Source organism: Palaemon carinicauda, chromosome 38, assembly GCF_036898095.1.
Source record: "Palaemon carinicauda isolate YSFRI2023 chromosome 38, ASM3689809v2, whole genome shotgun sequence".
Taxonomy (NCBI): Eukaryota; Metazoa; Arthropoda; class Malacostraca; order Decapoda; family Palaemonidae; genus Palaemon; species Palaemon carinicauda.
In genome coordinates this window covers 27,812,695-27,831,551 of record NC_090762.1, presented here as the reverse complement: position 1 = coordinate 27,831,551, position 18,857 = coordinate 27,812,695, and the positions used below count along the sequence as shown (strand labels likewise).

General features: G+C 42.4%; 1 protein-coding gene across 3 annotated transcripts in view; it reads left to right on the top strand.

Annotated features, from left to right (window-relative positions):
- The window catches only part of Pex12 (peroxin 12), a 49,958-nt gene extending 41,238 nt beyond the window's left edge, over positions 1-8,720 (top strand). For all 3 annotated transcript variants that reach the window (XM_068362004.1, XM_068362005.1, XM_068362006.1), the window contains exon 9: positions 8,442-8,720. In XM_068362004.1, the coding sequence (XP_068218105.1) occupies positions 8,442-8,556 (115 nt within the window). In that variant the 3' untranslated portion in view covers positions 8,557-8,720. The remainder of the gene's footprint in view (positions 1-8,441) is intronic.
- The last annotated feature ends 10,137 nt before the right edge of the window (positions 8,721-18,857 follow it).

Here is an 18,857-nt window from a genome sequence, read left to right as displayed (position 1 = left end):
GTGGCAACCTTGGCTTCCTACCACCAGAGGGCTTTGTTCCTTCAAGGTGAAGTATTTGTTGAAGTGAAAAAAAATATTCAAATTTTAAACATTTTATGGGTATGTTACTGCTTGAGGGGTAGATGGAGATGGTTTGGGCATGGTCTTCGCACTCCCCGAGAGAGATTAGTTCACCAGATGTTCAGCTGGGCTCCACAAGGCACTAGAAGAGTTGGAAGACCTAGGCCTACATGGCTGAGGACTATGAGGGTGCGAAGTAGGAGATGATGACTGAAGAAGTATTGAACTAAAAGCTCAAGATAGAGATGACTGATGAAATCTAACCAAGGCCCTTTGCCTCAATAGACGTAGGAGGTGATGATGATGATGATGGGTATGTTGATTAAACCTGGCTTCTGGAGAAGCAATATGAACATCAGGTAGGTATAGAAATAAGAAAGTTTATTATTGAAAATTTCATTTTAGTTTCAAAATTGTGATTGTTCCAACTCAGAGACTTACTTCGAACTACTTTCTTAGGAGGTACCTGGAATATCCTTTCAACCGACCAGAGTTTTGTGTAGTTTACCCTACTTCCGTTTTCTGTGAGGATCACCTCGGGCGGAAGGATACGTGCCCTGAGGCTGACCCCGAATCAGGCCACATGCTAGCCTGGGTCTCGACCTCCAGTAAGTTCTCTGGTCGCGTCGTGATATCATCTCGATGCTCTCCTTATCTCAGTGCGATCCTTTGTGTCCCCGACTCTTGTGTCCCGCGTGTCCCCACGTGGTCCACTGTACTTTCCCTTGTGCTCTCGCGTGTTCACTTGTTTTCCCTTTGCTTTCCCTTGTGTTTTTAAAGTGTTTACTTGCCCTTGTTATCCTTCCCCGCTGCATTCCGGTGTCTTGTGGTATTGTGTTAGTGCGGTATGGAGCATCCCCGCCGTTGTCCTGGGCCTAAGGCTGGGAAGTCGTGTGGTGCGTTCTTGTCTAAGCCTGAGGTGGACCCGCACTCCCTTTGCTCTTCGTGCAGGGGTAGAGTTTGCTCTCCTTCGGACACATGTCCGGAGTGTCTGTCGTGGAGTGAGGTGCAGTGGGTGAGGTTTGGAACGAAGAAGAAGAAGTCATCTAAACGTTCGCCCAGGAAGACCTGCATTTCTTCGCCAGCAACGTTTACAGGAGAGAAGTCTGACAGGGTTCCTTCTTCATCCCCTACCCAGAGTAGGGGACGAGGTAAGTCCGTTGCGGGGAAGAAACCAATGGTTCTTCCCCAGGAGTCGTGTCTTCGGGATTATGGGGTTGCTGATCCTTTACAGGCAAGTGGGGGGCCTGAAGGTTTACTTAGTGAGGGTCCTCAAGACGATGCCCGTGTGTGCTTGGGGGCCACGTCTCTTCGGACGACCCTATGTGGAATAAAGATGTCCCTGTGTCTTCACCAGCTTCTTGGATTTATGTTTCAGGCACCTCTGCAGCTGAAGGAACCCCAGGAAAAGAAGATTCGCCGTAGGAAGATCCCCTCGGATGGGGCCCCCCCGAGAACTCCCTGTAGGTCACTTTTGAGGGGGAGGACGGCCTTTGGTCCTGGTTCCAGAATGTAGATCGTCCGACCTCTCTCCCAGCCCCTCTATCGGCGTTTCTCGGCGTTTTCCTTCAGCCTTCAACATTTGGAACCCAGAAAATTGCGAAACCGGCCGCGGCCGCCTCTCGGATCTGTTACGAGGAGTCGTTGGAGTCTTCGGCCGCAGGCTCATCGTTGTCGTCGGAGGAAGAGGCGTGGAGAAGACACCGTCGAAGGAGGGACAGGTTCAGGAGACGGCGCTCCCCCTTGAGGTCCCGTTCTAGGTCACGACATGGGAGGAAGCGGTCAAGGTCCCCGAGGAGGAAAGCCAGGAGGAGCAGTTCGCCGAAGGAGCAATGGGTCCTCGTTCCCCGTAGTAAGCTCGCGATCTTTACTACTCTCCCGAGCACTGCGGGTTGGCTTCCCAGAGACAGTCCTCCTAGAAGGGCCTCCACCAGCCATAGAGTTGAATCTCACAAAGACCCAAGGGGCTCTTCGGACAGGCGTAAGGCCTCGAAACAGGCGTAAGGCCTCGAAACAGGCGTCTCAACCCACCCAGCGGATGGAGTCGCCTTTTCGGACGGGCAGCCTTGTCGAGTTAGCTCGACCGAGTGATATAGAGGGACGGCTTCCTCTGTCGAGCAAACCCACGGAAGCCTCGCCTTCCTTGAAGAAAGACAAACGGAGGACGGAGGTTCTCGCTCCCTCCGCAATGCCCATCCTCAGACCACAACCTAGTATGGAGGCCCCCGTCGATACGGTTCCTCAACCTCAGACGGAGGGGGCGGACGGCGACACTGAAGCTGCGCCATCAGAGGACTCCGCTTATAGGAGGGTTATTGGTCTAATACGAAAGCACCACAGGATTGAGGAACCACTTCCTTCCGACGAGGATGCCTGGCGGTCTAGCCTTAATAGGCTAATGGAGGAACCTGTTCAACAGAAGCCCTCCTTAGCCCTACCTGTGGCCAGAGATGTGAGGCTTGGCCGTGCTCACATAGACAAGGTTGTGGCACGAAACGCTGAAGGTTCCAGAGTTCCTCCAAGTTACTCCAGGGGTTGAAGTCCCAAAGCAAATATTATTGGATGGAAGGACAGCCGCAGGGAGCCAGCAAATTGGAAGACTCCCTAGAAGTTTTAGGCCAGGGGGCTTCGGAGGATATAGCTTCTTCAGCACCTATCGGTTTTTCTCAATCGGAGGCAACGATGATGGAGATGTCCAAAGACCTTGTCAACGTCGCCTCTTGGTTAGACTGGTGGGCCTCGACACTAGTAGGCATCCAGGATTCCTCCGACCCTGCAGCTCCGTCCAATCAAGCACTGTTGAAGGAACTTATCAGCTCCGGAGGGCGGGCCTTGAAGTTCCTAACGTTTCAGTCTCTAGCGTTATCCGCCAACTGGGTCCTGCGAAGAAGAGAGTCTTGAGTACAGTAAATTGTCCAGGCGTATGCCGGACAGGGAGGCGAGGACTTTGAGGAACCTTTCTGTGTGGGGTGACGGACTTTTTCCCCTGAAACAGACAGAAGTGGTTGAGAAACTTCTGAAACGGAAGGAAGTGACCATTCCCAGACCTCACGCCATGAGGAGGCCCACTTACAGAAGGCCTCCATCTGATGAACCGTCGACATCTCGAGCCTCCCCTAACCAGGTAAGGAGAGAGGCCCCAGCGTCCCTGTGGTCTCAGCCTTCGTAGCCCTCCCGCAGGGGCGCTCCCACAGCCCCAGCCTCCTTTAGAACAGCCCACTCAGCTTCCAGGAGAGGACGTTCAGGTCGCTCCTCCAGGAGGTAGGGTGAGAGGCCCCCCACTCCTGCCCAAGCCTCAGGTAGGGGGATGCCTCAAACAATTTTGGCAAGCATGGAAGAATAACGGAGCAGAACCCTGGACGGTAACAGTGTTGAAAGAGGGGTACAGGCTTCCGTTCCTGGCAGATCCACCACCTCTTATCCCAGCAAATCAGGCGGAGTGGTTAGCCCCCAAGGACCCCTTGAAGAGGGAAGCCTTGCAAGAAGAAGTCTCCACTATGTTAACGAAAGGGACAATGGAAACGGTGCTACAACCGGGCCCAGGGTTCTACAGCCACCTCTTCCTGGTGGAGAAAGCGACGGGATGTTGGAGACCAGTCATAGATCTGTCGGCCCTCAACAAGTTTGTATGCAAGACCGACTTCAAGATGGACACCCCGAAGTCAGTCCTGGAGTCCTCGAGAGAAGGAGACTTCATGATATCCATAGATCTCAAGGACGCCTATTTCCAGATCCCTATTCACCCCTCCAGCAGAAAGTACCTTCGGGTGAAGTGGGATACCCAGATCTTGCAATTCAAGACTCTTTGCTTCGGCCTGTCAACAGCGCCCCATATTTTCATGAGAATCTTCATGACTGTCTCCGTATGGGCTCACGAACGAGGAATTCGTCTGATTCGCTACCTGGACGACTGGTTGCTCCTTTCTTCATAAGAGTCAGTTTTGAAGGAGCAAGGCTCGAAGCTACTGCAATTCTGCAAAGTTCTGGGTATCACCATCAACCTGGAGAAGTCGCACCTGTCTCCCTCCACCAGGATGACGTACTTGGGGATGGTTCTAGACTCCCGACTAGTGAGAGTCTCGCCATCAGAGGAAAGGCTGAACAACCTGGACCAGGTCCTCCGTCCCTTCCTATCAGGACAGCCCAGGAGAGCGAAGGATTGGCAGAGATTGATAGCCCATCTAGTTTCATTGGATAAGCTGGTTCCCCAAGGGAGAATGAAACTCAGGACCATCCAATGGAACCTGAAGGGACTCTGGAACCAAGTAGATTCGCCCTACGAAATAGTTCTTGTTCTTCCAGAGATGAGGCAATCCCTGAAGTGGTGGCGGGACCGGACAAACACCCTCAAGGGGATGCCCTTCGCAGCGGAGCCCCCGGAGATGCTCCTCTTTACGGACGCCTCCAAGGAAGGATGGGGAGCTCAACTTCTCGGAAAGTCAGCAAGGGGCTCTTGGACGGAGGTGGAAAAGACTCAGCATATCAATGTCCTAGAGACGAGGGCCGTTCAGAAAGCGTGTCTTCAGTTCGTTGGTCTTCTAAGGGGAAACACAGTGGCGTTAATGTGCGACAACACCACAGTGGTAGCTTACATAAAGAAGCAAGGCGGTCTAAAATCGAAGGAGTTGTGCGATCTCACGTTGGAGATTCTGGATTGGGCCGAGTTAGAACAAGTCGTAATAACAGCAAGATTCATTCCGGGAAAGAGGAATGTCCTAGCCGACGGACTCAACAGAATGGGCCAGGTGGTGGGGACCGAATGGTCCCTTCACCCAGAAGTAGCAAGATACTACCGCTAGAGAGTTATGGGGTCTTTTGACTGGTCAGACAGTACTACATTGGATCCTCCTCTCTGGTTACGGTTCATTTTCCCTTTGCCTACATACACACTGAATAGTCTGGCATATTCTTTACATATTCTCCTCTATCCTCATACACCTGACAACACAGATTACCAAACAATTCTTCATCACCCAAGGGGTTACTGCACAGTACTTGTTCAGTGCCACTTTCCTCTTGGTAAGGGTAGAAGAGACTCTTTAGCTATGGTAAGCAGCTCTTCTAGGAGAAGGACACTCCAAAATCAAACCACTGTTCTCTAGTCTTGGGTAGTGCCATAGCCTCTGTACCATGGCCTTTCACTGTCTTGGGTTAGAGTTCTCTTGCTTGAGGGTGCACTCGAGCGCACTCTCCTATCTTATTTCTCTTCCTCTTGTTTTGTTAAAGTTTTTATAGTTTATATAGGAGATATTTATTGTTGTTACCCTTCTTAGAATATTTTATTTTCCTTTTTTCCTTTCCGCACTGAGCTATTTTCCCTGTTGGAGCCCCTGGGCTTATAGCATACTGCTTTTCCAACTAGGGTTGTAGCTTAGTAAGTAATAATAATAATAATAATAATAATGTGGGGTTCGCCAGTGATGGACCTCTTCGCAACCAGACTGAACGCACAACTCCCCGTATTCTGTTCTCCTGTCCCAGACCCAAAGGCGGCATTTGAAGACGCCTTTCAACACAGGTGGGACAATCTCGACATATATGCCTTCCCTCCCTTCGCATTGATCAGGCAAGTGCTCAACAGAGTAAGGACGGCTCACAACCTAAGGATGACTTTGGTAGCGCCTTGGTGGCCGGAGAGGGAATGGTTCGCTGATCTAAAAGAGCTAGCGTGCCTTCCCCCGTGGTCTCTGCCAGACAGACCAGATCTCCTGAGGCAGCCACACTTACAAAGATTCCACGACAATCCCCGATCTCTGCGCCTTCACGCATGGAGGTTATCCAGCGGCTCCTGAGGAAAGAAGGTTATTCGGCAGGAACAGCTGAAAGAATGTCTTGTTATCTGAAGCACTTATCGGCAGCGGTGTACCAGGCAAAATGGACCACTTTCACGAAATGGTGTGCCTCCAGAAACATCAAGCCCTTAAGAGCCTCGATTTCGGACATTGCGGATTTCCTCGTACACCTGAGGGACGTGGTGGGCATGTCAATTCCAGCCATCAAAGGAGTCTGTGCAGCGTTAGGCCAAGTTTTCCTCCTGAAAGGCATTGATCTGGGTTCCTCTAGGCACATCTCTATGCTCATCAGGAGCTTTGAGCAAACCTGTCCTCTCCATGCCTCCAGGGTGCTGCAATGGGATGTGGCTAGAGTTCTGAAAATGTTGAGTGAGCCGCCATTTTAACCTTTGAAGAACATAGTAGATAGAAATCTCACGCTCAAGACGGTCTTCTTGTTGGCTTTGGCTTCAGCTAAGAGAGTGGGCGAGATCCATGGTTTGTCCTACGAAGTATCGCATACAAGAGGTTGGCGTGAGATCTCCTTCAAGTTCGTTCCTTCATTTATGGCAAAAACACAAAATCCAACTGTCTGGGATCCAAAATTCGAGGAGTTCACAGTTCTAGCAATTCCTCGGTCAGGTAATCCGGAAGATTTGAAGTTGTGTCCAGTCAGAGCCGTAAGGAAATATCTGGAGAGAACTCCCAGTCTCCGGCCTGGTATCAAGAACCTCTTCATCTCCACGGGCACGGTGAGTAAGCCGGTCTCTAAGAATACCATCTCCTTTTGGCTCAGACAGGTGATCATCAAGGCCTATAGTAGTGCCGGTCTTCCCCTACCAGGTAATCCCAGACCACATGACATTAGGGGTATAAGTACCTCTCTTGCCTTTGAGAGAAACATGGCAGTAGCGCAGATCCTCAGAGCAGACACCTGGTCGAACCAATCTACATTCACAGCTCACTACCTTAAGGAATGTTCGAGGAAGTCTCTAGACGGGTTCTCTATTTGGACAGTCATCTCCGCTCTCCAAGCAATTTAACGGCCAAAGCCCCAGGTATAATCGCGGGTATCAAGACCAAAAAGACACAGGTTCGTTTTCCCTTTCCCCTTGTCTTCTCTTTTCTCTTCTTTCCCCGGAGATTTGACCAAGTAGAGACTGCACAAGACATGACTTCACAACTTCGTCATTGAACACAACAGCAAGAAATTTTTTAAGGGTGAGTACTTAGACACTAGTGTGAGCTCTATGTGTAGTTTTTCCTACTGTTCGTTTTCCGACAACCTTTGGAACCTAGTCTCCTATCTAGGTTCACGGCCATTCTGCTTAGTTGGGTCTAGGTCAGGTAGACACTCCCACCTCCTAAAGTGTAAGTCTCCTAAGAAAGTAGTTCGAGGTAAGTCTCTGTGTTGGAACAAATCACAAATTTTTAGTAATTTGTATTTTTCCTAACATACTTACCGAGAACTACTTTCGGGTAATGGCCCTCCCTTCCTTCCCCGAGTGCCTTACTGACCCTTAGGTATTTTTAGCTTCCAAGAACTTACTGAGGGTCGAGACCCAAGCTAGCATGTGGCCTGACTCGGGGTCAGCCTCAGGGCACGTATCCTTCCGCCCGGGGTGATGCTCACAGAAAACGGAAGTAGGGTAAACTACACAAAACTTTGGTCGGTTGAGAGGAGATTCCAGGTACCTCCTAAGAAAGTAGTTCGAGGTAAGTCTGTTAGACAAAATACAAATTACTAAAAATTTGTGATTTTTAATGCTAGAGCAAATCCAGTTAAGAATTAGATTTCTTACCTAAATTAAGAGTTTGATTTCTTGCCTCAGTTGGTTGATTAACTACCTGATTATTGGTGTAATGCCCATGATTCTATATTACGTGTGTGTAAAGATTTTAACTATTAATTTTATATTTTGTATATACAGCATGTTGCTTATTATAACTTGTCCCTTAAATATGAAGTGTACAGCTGATTAAACATTTACAATAGGAACCTATGTAAAGAGAAGAGAGAAGACAACATAGTTTGAAGTTATGGTTTGTTTGTATGAAGCCATTAATATTTTATAAAAAGATTTTAATCGTATGAAGTAAAAACATAGGCTTGAGTCAAATATTCATGTCATTAGTTTTAAAATTACTCAACCGTCAAAATTAAATTTTCATATGCTTAGAAAAATTAGAAAGGCTGGTCTCTGTCTGATAATTCTTAGTAGTCGTATGCAAATATATTTGCATGTAAAATTCAGAAAATAATTGCTGGAATCTAAGTTTGCTACTTATCAAGTGGCCATCAATGAGCATGATCTGATCAGTTAAGATTTAGGTAATATTCTATTGTGAAAGTACCGGTATATGCAGAATTTTTTCACACCTGAATATCCATAGCAATAAAATTATCTTAACATAGAAAAACATATGCTTATTTGAGAAGCTGAGAGAAGGACATAAGCTTATTTGAGAACCTGAGAGAAGGACATAAGCTTATTTGAGAACCTGAGATTTATGTATCACAACCTGTGTTTTAATAAAAAAAGAATAACATCATTTCTCCTTCTAGTTGTATTTTTCAGTTTATTTGTTTCAAATTTTGTTCCATTACAGATACGTGTTTTGCTACAGTTGCATACTTACGTACGTAAAAAATGAAGGAAAATGTCCAGTCACCGGTTATCCCGCTACCTCGAGCCATCTTATCAGAATATACTTGGATGCGTAGCAACCGTTCAGCTTGACATTTTGAACCTCTTCATAAGAAGTTATATAATTTTAAGTTTAAATATAAAGCATATATGCAGTATATATATGAAGGAAGTGTAAGTATTGAGAGATACACTATGTCAAGACTTTACTATTAAAATTTATGTACAGTATAGAAAAGTACTTTCTTTTGAATGGAATATGTTTTGATGTTTCATGTAATATTTTACGTGTGCATAAAAATGATGTGATCATCAGCCGATTTCTTAGTTTGTTTACGCTTTGAAAAGGGGTAGCAGCTGGAATGTGTAGACTCAGATATGTATTCACTAGTGCCCATTTAATGTTATATGAGACGAGCTAGAGGCTGATCTTGCAAGTGAACTGGGAACAGTGTTGTTTGAAACAGAGTCACACAATTCAAAGAGTTCAAACTTCATTTATCTCTTCAGAATATAAAGAAATCATGATATGCCACCCAGTCAATATAAGTAATATGAGAATTATTACTACCTTTAGAATGGAAAGCTCTTACTTTAGTGAGCTGAGGGGAATTATGATCAGTCTAACATGCTCGGTCTACTGCCTCACAACCAGGTTTAGTCTTATAGAGAGACTAAAATAGTAGATTGCAAGGGTTCGGCACCAGAAAGAACTAAATAATGTAAATAATTGAGGCTTTCAAATCTTTGGTGCACGGCATATGTGCAGTACCCTTACTGAATGGAATGCTATTGATATTAGAATATCTATGGGTGTTGGATTAAGTTTGGCCATGGTTTGATAAGGACCAGAATTACCAAGCTAAGGGAGGAATCACTGGACTAATGAAGTTTAACAAAGGAAGCAAGTGACGTCAAGTGATGGCTAAATTTGTTTTGTCTAAAGGTGGAGGCGTGTCAATACCATCATCATCCCCCTTATAATTATATAGCCTAGTCTTCTCTGGCTTCTCCCCTTAACTAACAGCTAGTTCCTTTTTCGCTTAGAGGTTCCGAGAGTGAAACCACTCACCACAGCAATTATTTAAGTCGCAGTATTGCCCTGACGCGATACACAAAAGGAATGTGGATCAGAATCTCCCAGAAATATTTCCTGTGCACATTGCCGACAGTAATTGCCAACTAAACCAAAGGAAAACATATTTGAGTGCATTAAGTGAACATTCTAACAGAGTATACAATCTGAATGTGATTGCAGCCAGTTGACGAAGATAAGACTAGGTTAACAGTGGCAGCAACCTGGGATTTTCACCCTTATTGCTAGAGGGTTCCATTCCCTTGTTAAAGGCATGTATGCATTGAAGCAAAAGAAAATGTGAAAATTTAAAAATCTTAAGGAGAAGTGTCAATTAAACTGAGCTTCCAGAGAAGAAGCAATACGATCATCAAGGGAAATTAATAGAATGATTATATTCTCTATCTGTAGGAAATGCAATTGTTATTGATATGCATTTATATGTTTTTCCGCTTTTAGACTTCATGGATATTTTTGAAACATTTCCCATTGGTTGATTACTGTAATCTGTATAAGCTTAGGGTACTTGTTCTTCTGATTAAGGGATTTTGACGAAGGAAAAACCTATTTCTGGGGAGAGACCTGTGGCGCCCGGTGAAAAGAGTCCTTCTAATATACCTTTTCTGCTAAAACCTTCCAATTATACCAGAGAAAGATAAAAGCATGGAATGCTGAGGTTACAACCCTCGCGCGAGCACCTTTTGGGTGTCGTGTATAAAGCAAAGGCGCGTGAAATCCACTATTCACAGGTTGTCTTCCATTTAGTTAATTCCTTCGTCAAAGGGATGGGCCGATACAAAGGCCCTAGCCAACCCACCAGTGCCACACCACCCACGCCCCGACGCGAGCGCCATCTGAACAACATCCTTCATTTTGGACTTCGTCATTGTGAAAATTTTTTGTGGTGCTCTCGGCTTTTTTATCATTCGTGGATTTATTTCGTCATGTCCGAAGCTCCATCTTCACACATTCCAGCGTTAAGTACCATAGTTTGTTTTGACAGCTTTTTATAGTACCGGGCTTTTGTTTTATATCCAGTATAGTCTGTTTTATCATTCCCGTCTGGCCCTTCACAGCGGCCATTGTTTGTTCACTTGTCTTGGGAATTCATCTTTGTCTGCCCGTTTAGTACTCTGTCACTTAGGTTCTTGGTTAAGTCCCTGGCCTTATGCCTTTGGAACCGTTATTATTTTTGCGTTATTATGCTCATGGTACTTTAGGGTGTTCAGAGATTCCTGGCATATTGACATTAAGTGACAGGCTTCAGAGTAAGAGAAGCACTAGATTTATATTAAGAAACCTGAAATCAAGGTACAGTAATAACAGTTTGCAGTATGAAAATATATTTACCAGACATTTGAAATATTAGGTAACTCCACAGGTTATGAGAACCTTGCCTCATACTGGATGATGAATGGAACATGTAGGTTAGAGTTACCTCAAAATCGCAAATTCTATTAGTTTGTCATAACTATACAAACCCGGGTTCTTAGTTGGAGTATACAGTGCAACTTTGTACGACTGTTAAAACTTGTTAAGTGTTAGCTGGACAGGCCACTGAGCTTCCACTTTGCTTTCAGGTGCCTTATAGTACGGATGTACTTCCGGCATCCTCATCTGGCTATTTTAATCTTGCTTTTTTTATAGATAAATGTGGTGGCCAATCGAGTGCAAAAGATACTGTATTTAGAGGGATTTGAAGTTATTCCCCAATTACTGTAGCTTCTTAACGGATTTCTGTACAAACCTACCAATATCCACATTCTTGTTTCTGTTGGACAGCATTCTTATTTGCTGTTTATTCCCTTAATTGTGTGGTATTGTGATGACGACAACAATGCAATCCTAAGGAAGTTGGCAATTCTTAGACAATGATGTGCTCCGTCTCATCTTCAGTGTCTTCCCAATTCCGGAAAGGCAGTAAAGATTATTCACCCTGTTGTGCTGTCTCTTCATAGAGTTCAAGTGGTCTCTTTCCTTGTGAGAATTTAGTCATCGGCCTATATGACCCGGTAGAAGGTGAACTTCAAGTACTTCCTTCTCTTCTACCTCATCTTTGTGAGAGAGGTTTTGCTGCTACTTCTAGAGGAAAACATGTAGATGATGTCATCAAAGATGACCAGGAAAACCAGTTGATAGGACTCATACAATGCAGTACCAGAAACCTCCCTTCTTGAGTAAGTGCTGAAAGTTGTCCTATGGCAGGATGGAATATCGGTGTAATCAACTCTAGGGAGGTATTTGGGTACTCATTACTTGCCTGTACATAGTCTCATACTGGGAGTTGTAAGTACTGAGATTTGTCCTATAGCAGGAAGAGACATCTGCACACACAGATGTCATGCGGAGCTGACCACATGCACTTCCAGTGAGGATGAAGGGTGTCGCCCTTCTCCCCCCTTCTTGGACGATCTCTCTTCTTCATTAGAGAGAAAGAAGCGGTGCTTTCCGAGTTTGTCCCTTAGCGGGAAGAAACATTCTGCACCTTGTGTTCGGTCCTGTATCAGGAGGGTTGTTTGCCAAAAATTGTCCCATTTTGGGAAATAATGTACTGGTTGCCATGACCTCAACCGAGCGCTGCTACTTTGCCCCACGAAAAAGACATTGAAGATGAAGCAGCATTAGCTGTGTGTCTCTGACAGTCTCTTCCTATGTATGTGAGCAGTTCAGGAGGTCCTCGAGTTAATAACAAAATTTTTTCTTACATTGTGTTGTAAGTCGGATTTTATACTGTATACATAATATACTGTAGGTGCTTATATGTATACATCATCATCATATCTCACACCCACATTCTATCCACTGCATATTGGCCTGATTACATTTGTAGAGGTCTAAATCTGTACAGATTGGCCTCTGTTTACACCCATGAAGCATGTGGTCCAGTGTCTGGATGGGATGACCACGTGGGCCCCAGATCCCACTTACAAAGATTGTCTTCAGTCGTTCCAACTCTAGTTCTTGCTCAATCAAGAGTAACCCAAATACATACAAACTGTAATATGCAAAATATACTTTTGAAAAGAGAGAAAACAATTTTTTATTATTCATTAGTAGCTTGAGCTCTGTGCTGTGTAAGTGATAAAAAAAAACCCATGGAACTCTATCATCAGTTGACTGTAATTCTTTATTTTCCAGATAACATGGAAAGGTTCAAATGTAATGTAAGCAATATCCTATACAGCAGTGATTGTTTCCCTTATGATCAAACCAATTCAAGTACTGTAGTTGTCTCACTTCACTTTAAACAAATTACTATACAGTAAGTAAAAGAATCGTGCCCTAGTACCTTTAACCAAAGCGTATACAGTATTCAACACTGAATGAGGATAGTAAGTAAAACAAAACTACTCCACTGACACCTATCTAAAGTATAAAACAACAATGAACAGTGGCTGTTCAAAAATACCTATATATGGTAATGTATCTGAATGCGTCAGACGTGGGAAAACCAGAAACTCGCGTCCTCTCCAGCTAGTGATGTTAACACTCACCAACAACAAAACATAAGTAAATAAATGATCAAAATCACTAAAACCGTAACCAAGCAAGAAAAAAGTAAAGATTTTAAAAATTATGATATACTGTATGTTTTGTAGAATAAGTGATTGGGAATGAATTCAGGAAAGTTCTGGGACAATATAAATACGCTTTGCTGAGACACGGAAATAACTTGACTTGTCCATCACTAGGAAAACTATGGGTGCCCAAATGCAAACCGAGCTAGGTGGGATATGTCTTTCTTCATTTCACATGGTGTGCTTGATGGAGTATTGACTGCAAAGGGATTTCTGGTAAAACCTTAAAGTTCATTAAATTTCCATTTCTTTACTCCTGCTACCTTTAATATGCTCCATTGATACAGGATTCAACTACAGTTTAACGCAAGTCCACTACTGTACTCAATTCCCAAATTTCCCTTTCCCTGTATAGATAATCACTATATTCATCCTAGTCCCTCACTATTATTCAAATACAGTAACCATGATTTAAATACATATTGGCATTGAAGAGGCACTTCAGTCCATGGTGAAGACAACAGGGATGGCAACGGAAGTTAAATTATTGGAATATTGCTAACTCCAGTTTAATGCTGTATGATAAAACAAAAATTCAATAAAATTAATTACAACATTTCAGTACTTCTCCAAGATTCATGTGTTATTTTTTCAATGAAGGAAGAGATTCAACAATCACTTTAAAAATAGTACTCGTCCACAATTTTAAAACTTTCTTTTAAATTTGCAGATATCTGCAAGAAACTTTTTTGTTGTTTTGTTTTACCTCTTATTTACCCATAATATGGGTAGCAGCACTAGGGGATTCAGCATTATGAAGCTTCATCTGTGGTGGATAATGTGGGAGGTTGGGCTGTGGCACCCTAGCAGTACCAGCTGAACTCGGCTGAGTCCCTGGTTAGGCTGGAGGAACGTAGAGAGTAGTCCCCTTTTTGTTTTGTTTCTTTGTGATGTCGGCTACCCCCCAAAATTGGGGGAAGTGCCTGTGGTATATGGATATGGATGGTTTATACTCACTTTTTATTTACTGAAATAATTCCATTATGTCATATGAGGTTGTTCACACGAGATTTTGTGACATTTGTATAGTAAATAGTTTTATTCCTGCTGAATTTGGATCCTTTTTTAAATGTATTCCACACTGGGGCATTGATTAATCCTTGGTGACTTAGAGCTACATCCATGTACTAAATCCAACCAATAATTCTAACTCCAAAATCAAAATTCTACCCACCTCATATACTGTACAGTAAATTTATATCGAAACATGCTTAAACCAGCGTACTTATTCTTAACAAGTTGCAGCTATGAAATAGAGTTGCTTCAAGAAATTTTAATATCTAAGTATAGGGTAAGCATTAGTAGAGCTATCAAGACAATGCTGTTCTGTTCTATATTCTACTAATTTGGAATCCATTTCCTCCCTCATACAAAATCTACATTAAGAATTCAGTGAATTTTTAAGTCCCAATGAGTAAATTTGACAGTTTGAAGAATAAAGCCACTACGGTAATTCCCATTTACAATTATTTTAATATTTTATGAACAAACTTGAAAGTATCTTTTAGAATTTGGAAGAAGTTATGTAAGTTCAAGGATTCCTAAAGCTAGTGATTGATCAAGTTCAAATATTTCCTCTTATGTATATTTAATACATCAGCTTACCCCTCCTAATTCATCTTATAACCCTAGCAATCAATTTATTCCTCACCAACACAGTAGAATTTGTGAAATTGTAGCAATTGTTTCTGAAATCATTTTCATGTACTGAAAAATCAGAAATGACAGAAATTTCACACTGTTTTCAAAAGCTTAACGAGATATAGCAATCATTTCATCATCAGTTATTTCCACTTGCTAAATTTACCAGATTACGAATTTCAGTTAATACTAATATACTACCACCTGTGTAGTTAAAAATATTATGTAAAAATTATGAAAATTATATTTATACAGTAGTATTCAAGTAAATGTACATAAAATAACCCTACATCTAGTGTAAAAGACTATCTGCCTTGAGAGAAATTATACATCATAGTACTATACAACACATAGAGAGGGTTCTCATCTTAAATCCCCAAAGATATTGTCAACTTCAAGAAAAAACTTTTGAGAGCCTACATCCTGAAAAGAGCATGATGGATGTGAACAAAGTAGATATCTCTTTGCCAGAGTATGAGGCAGTTTGTTGGGGGCTGCATAACTTTATTTTTTGCTGCAAAAGTGTTACATAGGTATAATAAACCATGGAACTATCTGAAGCAGCTCTTCTATGAGGAGGAAACTCCAAAATCAAATCATTGTTCTCTGGTCTTGTGTAGTACCATAGCCTTTGTACCATGGTCTTCCACTGTCTTGGGTTTGAGTTATCTTGCTTGAGGGTACTTTCGGCCACACTATTATGTCTTATTTCTCTTCCTCTTGCTTTGTTTCCTTTCCTCACTGGGCTATTGTCCCTGTTGGAGCCCCTGAGCTTATAGTATCCTGCTTTTCCAAGTAGGTTGTAGCTTTGCAAATAATGATAATAAGTTTAATACTGTAAGATCAGTTTAACAGTAAAATTAAGCAGTTTGCATATGTTATTTAAGAGTAAAGCTCTTACTGTCAAGTCCATTTGGATTTACAGTGCTACTCCTAAATATAACATGTTGTCATGTCATTTACCTGTTTTCCCTTTTTAATTTTTGTTAACCAGTATCCTCAACAATAAGTATCTACTTATATTAATGGTACAGTACAGTGTATACTTACAATTTTGAAGTAGGGTAGATGTTACGAGCTTCAAATCGTTACAGGTTCTTTTAATAAGTAAAACAAATAACAACAACTGACATTAAAACATTGGAAATGGATATAAAAAGAAACACAACACGTTTATTCACAAAGTTACAAAGAAAATCAATGTTACTTCTTCTGTTACTTTAACTGATAAATCAAACCAATCAAACACCAAAAGAAAAGGGGAACAGTCAGTAAGGTAAAAATACTCAAGGAATAGTTTTCTGCAGCTGCTGAGACGATAATGATACGGAGACTTCAGGCTTGAGAACATTGCAGAAGGGCAGCTGAAGTTCAGATGAAACTGGCACGATAACTGGATTCGAAAACGTCACAAAAAGGGTGGCATCAAGATGTGACATCAGAGGCTTTCTGCAGCTGTTGAGATGATACTGGTATGGTGACTTCAGGCTTGAGACGACGTAGAAGGGTAGCTGAAGTTCAGATAAAACTGGCATGATGACCGGATTCGAAGACGTCACAAAAGGGTTGGCATCAAAGGTCATCTTCCAAGAATTTGATGATCGTGTTGAACTAAGGCAGGCTGTAGGCAGTGTTGGCTACTTCTTGTCACAAGCAGGGGGGGGTGGGGGGGGGGGCTGGCTGCATCAAATTGTCTCTTCTTCTCGGCCATAACAGGATTTTTTTTTTTGGAGATAGGCTTTTGTTGTCCGAAGGAAGGGTTAGAATCTGGCTCTATCAGACTTCTGGTCTTCTCTGTTTCTTATCTCACTAGGACTTGGATCTTATCTGCTTCAGACATAGTTCCTCTCTTGTCTTATGTCCTGTCCTATCTCTCTAGGACAATCTCTTCTTGAAGTATGGACAGAGTTAACTACAGTGGGCAGTGGTCATCTCCATAGAAGGCATTCTTTTAAACAATTCTGCATCTCTAATGGCTTCCTTAAAAATGCCCACTTCAATCATGCCTTGGAAGCTTCTTGGAGAAATTTCTGATGCAATCTGGACCACGTGTTAAAGGGCATTACGTGTCCTTCCATGAAGACATATATCCTGAGCAAGGATTTCCCTTAGGCTCGGTTTCTCAAAATATGCTGACTCCACTAATTAAAATGATGACATCTTGGTCAAAACAGGACAGTTCCCTTATCACGGGTACGTAGTCGAATCTCGTCTCGCCTCGCGCTCACTCTTTGTGAATAGATATTTTTGTCTTTTATTGTATCCTTTTAAAAGTATTGTATCTACCCATGACAGTAGACTAGAAAGTTAACATTCTGATACGTACAAGCAATGAAAAATCTAGAACTTTTGTCTTCACAGCACACTATATATGATTCAATTTATCAAAATCATAATACTGTACACAAAGCACTGTATTCTATACCCTAATCGTCTAGTCTAACTGGCCATAGTTTGCTTAGTAGGTCAGCTATCAAGTGCGGACGCCATTTGCGACAATTTACTAACATTTAAGTGAGGATGTAAGTGCATATATACAGGTGATTACTGTGCTTATTTCTTTGACAAGGATTTTCATCGACTTATACATTGTGTAAAAATTGCAGGCTATGCCTTGGCAAGTTTAAGCCAGGGTTAAGGATAGACTAGCTTAGCCTAGTGGTGTTCTATAGGTATACAATGAATGCTCTGATCTCTTTTTAGCCAATGAATAGTATTTTAAATTACACCATGGTATCATCTTTCAGCTAAGCCCCATTTCTGTATGGGGTTGTCATTTTGGATGAATAGCTTCCATGTATAGTACCTCTGTTGTGCTCTTCTAATTCATCAAATAACTTTTCACTCAAGTCCTCTACTGCATGGTGTTTCCACCTCTTTCTTGGCGTTCCCTCTTTTCTCATACCCTACGTATCCATGGCATTCATTTCAATATGGTGTTCCTATCTACTTGATTAGTGTCCGTACCATTTCACTCCCCTCCCGCACTTTCTTTGATATTTTAACTATCTTTATTAACCCTCTTATATGCTCATTCCTAATCCCATTCCTATTCAATCTTGATATTCTCTTCTCTGCTATGTCCATTTTCTTCTCTTTCATTGTCATATTTGCTACTTCTATTTTATAGAACATTGCTGGTATTACCCTGCCTTATGGAACTTTTCCTTAATGGCTTTTTTATTTCAAACCAATTGTATCTGATTACATAGTACTCTGAAATACTGTATATTGATCAATAGAGACAATATTTAAGGTTTAGATGCCGCTCAAGAATGGCCAAGGCAGGGGATAGTGACAATACCATATAGACTGACCATATATACCTATGATCAGCACCTAATTCCCTTTCCACCCCAGGCTAGGGCCAGATAATGGTTGCTGATAACTCAGCAGGTATATTTATAGGCGCCCCCAAAACCTACATCATTAGCTCTCAAGGATGGTGAGGTTGTAAATGTTACAAGAAACTATCAAGCTTAAGCAGGAGTCAAACCCCAGTCCGGCAATCAACAGGCAGGTATGTTTCTAATAGACCACCACGCCCCTAGATAATAATAGCATGACTATTGTGATCAATATAGTTTGCTCATATATTTAGTCTATAATTTTGGTTAAAAGTAATGGTATCGCTTCTCCATTGTAGGTCATTATTATTATTATTATTATTATTATTAGCTAAGCTGCAACCCTAGTTGGAAAAGCAGGATGCTATAAGACCAGAGGCTCCAGCTGAGAAAATAGCCCAGTGAGGAAAGGAAACAAAGAAAGTAGAATATTTTAAGAAGAGTAACACATTAAAATAAATATCTTATAAACTATACAAACTTTAACAAAACAAGAGGAAGAGAAATAAGATAGAATAGTGTGCTTGAGTGTACCCTCAAACAAGAGAACTCTAACCCAAGACAGTGGAAGACAATGGTACAGAGGGTATGGCACTACCCAAGACTAGAGAACAATGGTTTGATTTTGAAATGACCTTCTAGAAGAGCTGCTTATCATAGCTAAAGAGTCTCTTTACCTCCCTTTGAATTGTACTAGAATTTATGAACCCAACTATACAATTATAGTCCATTTCTTT